A 9,783-nucleotide genomic window follows, 5' to 3' on the forward strand; every position below is an offset into this window, starting at 1 on the left:
GACATATATGGAAGACCAGGGGTCCGGGGAAGCTTCTGCTACTGAAATCCTTTAGGGAATTCTCTCTTGCAGGGAGCACCTGTAGCTTCAGAATGGATAAAACAGAGTCTGTCTCCTGGCACCTGTTGAGCTGACCTTCCTCGAGAAAGAAAGACCCTCCATGCACCATGCCCGGGACAAAGCACTATGTGATTTTATTCTAAGATTCTTGGTAACAGGACCTAAAGTCGAGCAGTGACTGAAAAATTAAAATGCATTATCTAGTCATAGAACATTAGAAACAGAAGAGACAAACCTCCAAAATCATCTAGTCTACCACTTACCTAAATTCATTTGATTCGTTTTCCCAACCTACATCTCCAGATGTATAAATATTTCATTCCTCTTTTAAATATTCAAGGTTTTGTGTTTGTACAAAATATTTTAGTAGCCTTATAAAGTAAGATGTCCAAACAGGCATAAACTTGAAAGCAAAAGAAAAAAGCATAAAACAGCAGTTCTGAAAACTAATTCATCAGTACAAATAAATCATTGTCCTTTATCGCCAGTGTGACTTTCAATTATGTGCCCACGTCTGTCTTTTTAGATACCTAAATTATACATGAAGATTGCAAATATTCTTTGTGTGTATATTAGGACCAAAAAAAAAAAGCCTGCCGAGACACGTGCAAGGGCTAAAAGAATACCCCTTCCTGTATCCTTTTGTTAGCTCTGTTTGAAAAAGAAATCACCCCTGAGAAAAGCCTCTAAGAAATGCCTCTAGTGGTAATTTCTAGAATTGAATTAAACATATTGCTGTACAACGGGAAAAAAAAAAAAAAGGCAAGGCAAAGTGGACAGTGGTGCCAATCCCAGTGACATGTGACATGTCAGCGGAGGAGGAGTTTCTTTTCTGTGGACTCCATAAAAGGCCGGCTCAACACCCACCACTAGACAGACTCTGCTGCAACCATCCTGAAGCAACATTTCCTTCGTCCTAGAATCCCCCAATGATTTTAGTCGCAGAAGCTTCCACGGAAGCCTGAGTTCCTCCTTGCAGGGCTCTGCACTCAGCCCAAGCACGAGGGGCATGCTGCGCCTCGGGGCTGCACCCAGTGTCTATGGGGGTGCCGGGGGTCGCGGCACCCGCATCTCCACCCGCAGACACATGGTGAGTTATGCGAGCAATTTCACCGGCGGCGGGGACCTGTTTCTTGGTAATGAGAAAACGATCATGCAGAACCTAAATGACCGTCTAGCAAGCTACCTAGAGACGGTGCGGTCCCTGGAGCAGTCCAACTTCAAACTTGAAGCGCAGATCAAGCAGTGGTATGAGACCCACGCGCCCAGCACTGGCCGGGACTACAGCGCATATTACAATCAAATCAAAGAGCTGCAAAACCAGGTGAGGGATGATGCCTGTGTTTCTACTCTACTGTTCAGCTTCATGATAGATCAAGAGGGCATTTGTATTAGGTGGGTCCAAATGGCCTTGGTAAAGCAAGTTAGGCTGAAATGCTACATCTGCAAACGTTCTTTCATCTACCCTTAGTGCCGGAGTACCTGACTCTATAATGGGATGACTTTAAATCATATGTTTTAAATTTTTTAATCTAACTACATACAAAATATGAAAATTTTATCCTCCAGTCTCATAATCTGTATCTTTGTTAACAGCTTACCACATCAGGGCTAAACAGGTAGTAAACGATTTTTCTGAAAAGACCTAAAAATTTTTTATGTGATTAATCTTTCTTAGTTTTTCACCTAGTCCTCATCAACTTTTGAAACCCCAGTCAATTCAGAGATTTTTCTCCTTTTGTTTATTTAAATGTTATAATATGAGTATTTGAATGCTGTATTATAGATTAAATAATTAAGGGATTCAGGGTGGAAACAGGGCACAGGGGTCTGGGTGTGAACGGTACATGGGTTTCTAAATGCTCTGTTTAATAATATGATCATCGTCACCAAGCAGTTCAGAAACTACTTCTACAGTAATAAAATGTTCTATTGCCCTCAAGTCACATTTATTTCAATCATATCATCACCTGCTCCCACGTCATTCAAAAAAAGTGGAGGTCTCCATTTTACCAGTTGCACGAATAAAAGCAGAAGACTTTGCTCCCAATTGGAGATTTCAGATATGACACAGAGCACTTACTTTGCTTTACTGTTCTTATCTAACAAGAAACCTGTCCTTTCATTTTCATTTCTATTTTAAGATTCATATTCCTTTAGAGTAAAGCTACTTACTTACCAACAAATCTCTTTTTCTTGAGTTGTATTGGACGTCAGTGCGATTTGATTCAGAGACTCTACAGGAAGTTATTTTGGGATTTCAGGAACTATAAGCATGTAAAGCAGTGGTATTTAAATTGTCCTTCCTGCCAACAGCCTACCCTCCTCAGACTCTCACCGAAAATGTTCAAAATAATCCAACCTGTCTCTGATACCTATCTCATGTTTCTGACTCTACTTTGGATCATCTCGAATACACAGGCACAGCCACCTGTTTCCTTTAGCTGGGCAGACCCACCATATGAAGGCAGCCCTCTCTAGGACCAGATCCGTTGAAAGAGACATGTCATTTTAACGTCTTCTACAAGTAAATTTTTGATCTATTTGCATCTTGGAAAAATCACCCATTAGTTAACCACTTCTTAAGATCCAGGCCTCATCTGTCCTGATATTCCTACTGCCTAACACAACTCCCATCATATAGCAAGTGTTCATTCATTCAGCAACACTTAGTGAATAACTAGGTGCTCGGCACCACGCTGGGCCCTGGGGAATATGGTGGTGAACATAACGTGATTTAGGAGAATACAAGCATCAACAAAGGCAACTACCACACAGAGGGATAGTGAGAGCACAGGCGGATCACCCAGCTCAGTTTTGAGAACATCATTCAAGGCTCCCTTGAAGCAATGTCGTTTAAACCGAGGTGTAAGGGAGGAGTGGGAGTTCACCAGGTGAAAGGAGCTAACAGGAATATTATTCCTGTTATTCCTAATATTCTAAGTAGGAATAACATCAAAGGCAAAGCACTTAATAGAGTTTGATGACTCAAGTTTAGTTAAATTCTCCTTTTGTAAAATCACAAGAAAGTAGACCAAACCCTGGGGTCTAGAGTTGCATTTTACAACCCTATTATGTTAAATACTATGTCATTATTCTGTCTATTTTCATGTGGAAATTCTTGAAATGAACATCATTTTTGACCTAAGAGTGGTTGTATCTGAGGATAAACTCGGTCTTTGTAAAAACTCCTATCCAGTTAAAAGCGTCCTTCTCTCTTATGTATTTTCCAGATTAAGGATGCTCACCTGCAAAATGCGCAATGTGTCCTGAAAATTGACAACGCCAAACTGGCTGCTGAGGACTTCAAACTGAAGTAGGTTCTCTAAGACATGGCAAAACTTTCTGAAAAAGAATTCTTTTTAGTGTGCTTTGTGACACTCAGCTTTCCATATTATTGTTGGTAAAGGAACTACCATTAAGTATTTTGGGAATCTTAAGGTGGAAAGACATTAGAAACCATGTGGTGTAGCCCAGCACTCAGGGATGGACTTCTCTCTCCCACAACCCTAAGATTTGATCACCCAGCATGTAACTGAACACCTTCAGTAACTACCGCTGTTCTGGTTGGTTAGTTCTGGTTGCTAAAATGTTCTTTTTTAGTAACCTGGCATCTACCTTTTTACCTACTGAACCTAATTCTGCCCTTTGGTGTAATAACAAGGCGATTTATAACTCCCCTTCTGCCTAAGCGCCGTTCTGTTATCTAAAGACAGCCTATGTCTACACTTAGTAATTCTCCAAGCAGTCAAGCGATTACAGGTGTATGACCCAAGCTCCAGGGGTGACTTCTGATGCTTTCTAGTTCACCTGTGTTTTACGGTATGGTCTGACCATCAAAGAAACAGACCAATCTATGGTTAATACGCTTCAAATTGTGTTTACTTTTTTTGTAGTCGTCACACCGCAGTTGATCAGAGCTGTTACTCGTAAATTGCTTCCATGTTAGGGCTTCCTCATCCTAAATTTATATAATGCATTAACACCAAAAAGTCCTCTGTGGTTAAAAGGGTAGCATTTTAATGCTACCAGGGATTAAAAAGAAGCAAATGGGAAAACAGATCTGAAGATTAAAGCAGTAAAATTCATTAATTCCGATTTTACTAAGTCAGCATCTGAGTGTCCCATTGCATTATTATTTTTTGAAGTTTGCTGTTTTAGAACAATGAGTGTATATAAGATTGTAGACTAGAATGTATGACTGTCTGAGATAGTTCACTTTGGATGTATCGGATTACAAAGTAATAAAAATAAATCAATCATAGACATTTCGTTAAGTAAAACTAACCGTCATGTACTATCAATCATAACCCTTTGCTAACACAGTAATTAAAACAATTTTTAAAATTTCTTTTTAAATATATTCTAGAATTTAGAAACTTTTAAAGTTATTTCAAATTGCCTTTTACCAGTCACTCCAAATCACAGGGATGATATTATGAAACAAATTATCTGACTCTAGGTTCTTATGCACATTTCATGAATGTATAAAGGAAGACATTATAAAGTGTTGAAATATCTCCTGATATAGAACATAAAAATATATCTAATTATATTAGATTACCTCTCCTATAATCTCTTCGGAAGGACTGTTATCTCTGCATGCCAATTACTTCGCAGGTATGAGACCGAGAGGGGCATGCGCCTGACACTGGAAGCCGACCTCCAAGGCCTGAATAAGATCTTTGATGATGTAACCCTACTCAAAACAGACTTGGAGCTTCAAATTGAGAATCTGAATAGAGACCTGGCTCTCCTCAAGAAGGAGCATGAGGAGGTGAGGAAATACTCAGAAGTGGTATTGGGAATGAGGCTCTAATAATAATGAGGAAGAGGAGGAGGAACAGGACGAGGAAGAAGAGTTGGTGGTGGTGACAGAGATGATGAAGATGACAGTAATAATGATGTAAGCCTTAACTTCTTTTCATAAAGTTGCTTTAGGTTAAATAAATAACTTAGAGCAGAACCTGGACCACAGTAAAGCCCTATATGGGTTCTTATTTTCTTTCTTTTTTACTTATTCCCCATGAAAGAAGCCAGAAAATTTCTTATGTCTTTTCTGCCCAGCCTTATCTGAAAATGTGTTTCAGACTAAAATCAGTCAGGATTTTCACTCCTATAGGAAGTCGATAGCCTGCGCAGGCACCTGGGCAACACTGTCAACGTGGAGGTGGATGCTGCTCCCGGCCTGAACCTCAGCGCCATCATGGATGACATGAGACAGAAGTACGAAGTCATGGTCCAGAAGAACATTCAGGATGCCAAAGAACACTTTGAGAGACAGGTAAAAGCATAATTCTAAAGTGTCAGAGGATACAGAAAAGCTGTCCTCTAGAAAGTGATAACTCATTTTCCCTCCCTTCCTTCCTTCTTTCCTTCATTACTCATTTATTTTTTTTTTCATTCTTGGAATTTTAGACTAAAACTCTACAGCAACAAGTCCAAGTGAACACCGAAGAGTTAAAAGGAACTGAGTCTCAACTGAGGGAGCTGAGACACACCTCCCAGAGCCTAGAGATAGAACTCCAGTCCCATCTCAGCATGGTAAAGCACATCTAACCTCCATGTCTCAATCCAGTGTGTGTTTACTAAGTGTCTGTGTTAGGAACTCTGCAAATGCAAAAACCAATAAGAAATAAACTTTGCCCTTGCAGAGCTGGCAGGGAAACAGGTCAAACAACTGATCACAATTAAAACACAGAGAAAAATCAAGAGAAGGGCAATGCACTACACAAAGGCAGAGGAAAGAGAACTGGGAGATTTCACAGGGAAGGTGGCATTTAAACTAGATCTTAAAATTTGAGATGAATTTTTAAGCTGAAGAGTAGGAGTAGAGGCATTCCAGGCCAAGCAAATCAGTCATGATAACCTCAAGTCGCAGTGGCCCACGGCAACTCTACATCCCTCATGAGTTGGCTGCAGCTGTGCTCCCGGACATTTCCACTCCCAGGGGGAGGCTAAAGGACTAGATCCTATCTGGGACATGCCAGTGTTGTGGCAGAAAGAAAGAGCAATGGCGGGACCACATGATAGCTCTTAAAGCTTCTCAGAAAAGGCATTTTTCAGGTCCACCTGCATTTCATTAGCCAAAGAGAGTCACATGCCCAAGCCTGGTGTCAATGGGCTGAGGAAGTCTAGTCCTCCACTACAGAAACACCACAAATCACATGGCCACTCCTGAGGAAGGAGCTGGAGGTATAACCCCCTCACAATGTAGGGGAGCAAATATCAAGAACAGTAACGTGCCACCCTGAGAGAACAGTGGGTGCAGGGCTAAAGACAGACAAAGAAATACTCCCAAGAGCTGGCTGGCTGAGGTTGCCTCATGGGAAGAGTGGGAGATGGAGCTAGAAATACACACGAGGCCCACAGTGACTGGCTGCAGAAACTCTTCTTAAAGAAATTAAAATTAACCCACCTCTTAAATCAAGTCCTTAAATAAGAAACTCCCTCTTCTTCTTGTGCTCACAGAAAGAATCTTTGAAGCACACACTAGAGGAGACCAACGCTCGTTTTAGGGGCCAGTTGGACAACCTCCAGGCTCTGCTGCAATCTCTAGAGGCACAACTGATGCAGATTCGGAGCAACACGGAAAGCCAGAATGCTGAATACACCATTCTTCTTGACTTAAAGATCCGGCTTGAGCAGGAAATTGCTACTTACCGCCGCCTTCTGGAAGGAGAAGATGTAAAGTAAGGCTCTTAGCTTTAAGGGATATATGCCAATGTCTGTATGCTCTCCTATTTCAATGTCCCTGTCACTTGTCACCCAAAAGTCATTACACACACACACTACCATCAACAATAATAACAATAAGACAACAAAAATAAGCCAAAAAGTACACACACACCCAAAATATCAAGCACAGCCTTGAGGTCATGTGGTAGGACTGAGTTAGAAGATGGCTATCTAAATGATACAGATTATGCTTATGTTAATTTTTATGATTAATATATAATTGAAAGAACAACTTTTTGGAAATTGTCATTGAGAGCTCATGAGTTCAATAATAGGCCACAGAGATCCGTGGGAGCCAGTTTGAGAACCATCAGTGTGGTAGTAGCAACTGTTCTCAGATACCACATGCAAGAACATCAACAAGGTAACACGAGATTTAAACTTGCATTATTTTAATTATAAAAACTTCTAGCATGTGTGAAACCAGTCCATTCTGAAGCTGTGTATTTTTCAAGTTAAAAAGTAAGACACTCAAGTTTGCAATAGCAAGCATTGTAAAAGGGAAAGAAATAGAAAACAGTATAAAAACACACAAAGACTTTGCTTTGAAACATTAAAGTCAGGAAGGCACTCCATTTTCAAAATGGCAATAACACATTTTTCTGTTTTTTTCTTTTTTTATTTAAAAAAAAAAAAACCAGAACTACAGAATATCAGTTAAACACCCTGGAAGAAAGAGGTAAGTTTCTCAATGTTTGCACATTTTTTGTAATATTCAGCAGCTGTTCATCAACCATGTGCCATTGGTGAAAAGTAAAGGGAGGCTGTCTTAGTCTGTTTTCTGCTTCTGTAACAGAATACTTGAGACTGGGTAATTTATAAGTAATAGAAGTTTATTTGGCTTACGGCTCTGGGGGCTGGGAAGTCCAATATCATTAAGGTGCTGCCATCTGGTGAGGGCCTTCTTGGTATGTCATCTCGTGGCAGAAGAGAGTGTATGCGAGAGCCAGAGAGCAAGAGTGGGCTGAACTTTCTTTTATAATCCTACTCTCATGATTATTAACCTCTCCTGAGATAATGACATTAATCCATTAATTCACCTCTTATTAGGCCCCACCTCCCAAAGCTGTTGCATCAGAGATAAGTTTCCAACATATGAACTTTGGGGAACCATAGCAGAGGCCAATTCTCAAGTGAGCAGATATGACACCAGGGCTTCTAAAAATCGAATACATAGCATAAAGAAACCCTCTCGGTGGGAATTTTGGCACACCCCCATAAAAGGGTGATTTTCTTGGCCTGTGCTATTGCTGTCCTGAGACATCCTGAGAGCCTGAAAAAGAAAAATAAGACTAAAATGTGAATTTTGCTTAATTCAAGATTGCAGATCTATGTTTAAGGGTGGGGAAAGTAGGAAATTTGTAAATTTGGGGAGAGTGGCACATTTTCCACATTTATTTATAAAATGGACTTAAGATTATTTAAGAAAGAAAATGGTTCAACTCTTTTTCCTAAAAGAAGGAAATAAGTACAAACTAATAATTTAAAGTTGAGTTTTATAAATCCACAGAGTCATGCGTCTGAATTAACATTTAATGTTTAATGTGAATTCAGATATAAAGAAAACCAGGAAGATTAAGACAGTCGTGCAAGAAGTAGTGGATGGCAAGGTTGTGTCATCTGAAGTCAAAGAGGTGGAAGAACAGCTAGCTATAAACAGCTGCCACAAAAAGATGCTGCTGAAGTTTTGAAAGAAATGTGGCCATAATTTTTGCTCCCTACAAGAAAGGGGCCATCAGAAAGCACTATTAATACTTTGTAGTGATTAGGAGGAGGAAAGTCTATTTATCAGACCTTGTAATTAAATATAAATGTTTTACTCAGAGGAGCTGAAAATTGCCTACAAAAATGAAATCCAGTGAACACTAGAATATTGAAAATATCATTACTGCCATCTGCATCATGAAGCACATTAATTGTAAGCTATAGACCACCTAATATCAATTTGTAGGTAATGTCCCTGAAAATTGCAGTACGTTGCCATTATAGTAAACCTCACATAGCAGAGCAGTCTATGCAAATTACACATAAACCTTTCTCTAATTTTTTCCTGTTTCTGAATTGCAAAGCTCCCTTTTGGGAGCCCCTGGATTCTTAATTGTACCAATTTCTTGGTTAATCTCATTGAATTTCCAATATCAGTACAATTCTGCTACCTTTGAGCTATATCTGCCTTTTTCCATTGTTCCTGCTGCCTTTTAAAACTCAACTCAGCTCTTTGAATAATTTGAGAGTCAAATTCCAATCACAAATGCTGAGCAAAATAAGAAGGAAGTACAATGCTTGAAATGGGAGTAGATTGAAACCAAAATTAGAGAAAGCCTTCTCAAGGCAGAATGTGTCTCCTTTTGATGATAAACTGTATAAACCTTCAGGTGCTCTCTTTCTTTATGTAGCAAATGTATAGAATGAAATGTTTCTCACTGTTTTTTCAATAACAGCTTTATTGAGATACAATTCAAACACCAGGAAACACCCTTACAATGTGTACAAATTCAATGATCTTCAGTATATTTATGAGGTTGTGCAACCGTCACCACTACCTAATTTCAGAACATTTCATCGCCCCAAAAAGAAACTTCATACCAATTAGTAGCCACTCCCGTTCCCCTTCCCCTCGGTCCCTGACAACCACTAATCTGTTACTACTTCCTCTCCCTATGGATTTTCCTATTCTGGACATTTCATACAAATTGAATCATACAATGTGTTCTTTTGTACGCAAATGTTCAGAGCAGCATTATTCATAATAGCCCCACAGTAGAAACAGCCCAAACATCCATCAACTGACAATCAATAAACAAAATGTAATATATCCATACAATAGAATATTATTTGGTAATAAAAAGGAATGAAGTACTGACACATGTTACAATACAGATGAACCTCGAAAACATTTCGCTAAGTGAAAGAAGCCAGATACAAAAACATACGTATTGTATCCTCACCATTTTTTCATTTCAGTGAGCAATAACTACATGTGAG

General features: G+C 39.5%; 1 protein-coding gene across 1 annotated transcript; it reads left to right on the top strand.

Moving 5' to 3' along the window:
• Positions 1–931: 931 nt before the first annotated feature.
• On the top strand, positions 932–8,859 carry KRT20 (keratin 20, type I). The gene is made up of 8 exons (XM_012660746.1): positions 932–1,384; positions 3,294–3,376; positions 4,681–4,837; positions 5,183–5,344; positions 5,479–5,604; positions 6,532–6,752; positions 7,440–7,477; positions 8,353–8,859. Exons 1-8 carry the CDS (start codon positions 1,070–1,072, stop codon positions 8,487–8,489), a joined length of 1,239 nt encoding a protein of 412 aa, XP_012516200.1. The 5' UTR covers positions 932–1,069; the 3' UTR covers positions 8,490–8,859.
• The last annotated feature ends 924 nt before the right edge of the window (positions 8,860–9,783 follow it).

The sequence above is a fragment of the Propithecus coquereli genome, unplaced genomic scaffold (genome assembly GCF_000956105.1).
Source record: "Propithecus coquereli isolate 6110/MARCELLA unplaced genomic scaffold, Pcoq_1.0 Scaffold119, whole genome shotgun sequence".
In the NCBI taxonomy this organism is placed as follows: domain Eukaryota; kingdom Metazoa; phylum Chordata; class Mammalia; order Primates; family Indriidae; genus Propithecus; species Propithecus coquereli.

What these genes read in the sequence shown, in the direction of transcription:
- KRT20 (XM_012660746.1), top strand. Translation starts at nt 1,070, where the DNA reads ATGCTGCGCCTCGGGGCTGCACCCAGTGTCTATGGGGGTGCCGGGGGT. An exon ending in TCCAGTCCCATCTCAGCATG is followed by an intron (nt 5,605 to 6,531) that starts GTAAAGCACATC and finishes TTGTGCTCACAG; the next exon opens with AAAGAATCTTTGAAGCACAC. An exon ending in AAACACCCTGGAAGAAAGAG is followed by an intron (nt 7,478 to 8,352) that starts GTAAGTTTCTCA and finishes ATGTGAATTCAG; the next exon opens with ATATAAAGAAAACCAGGAAG.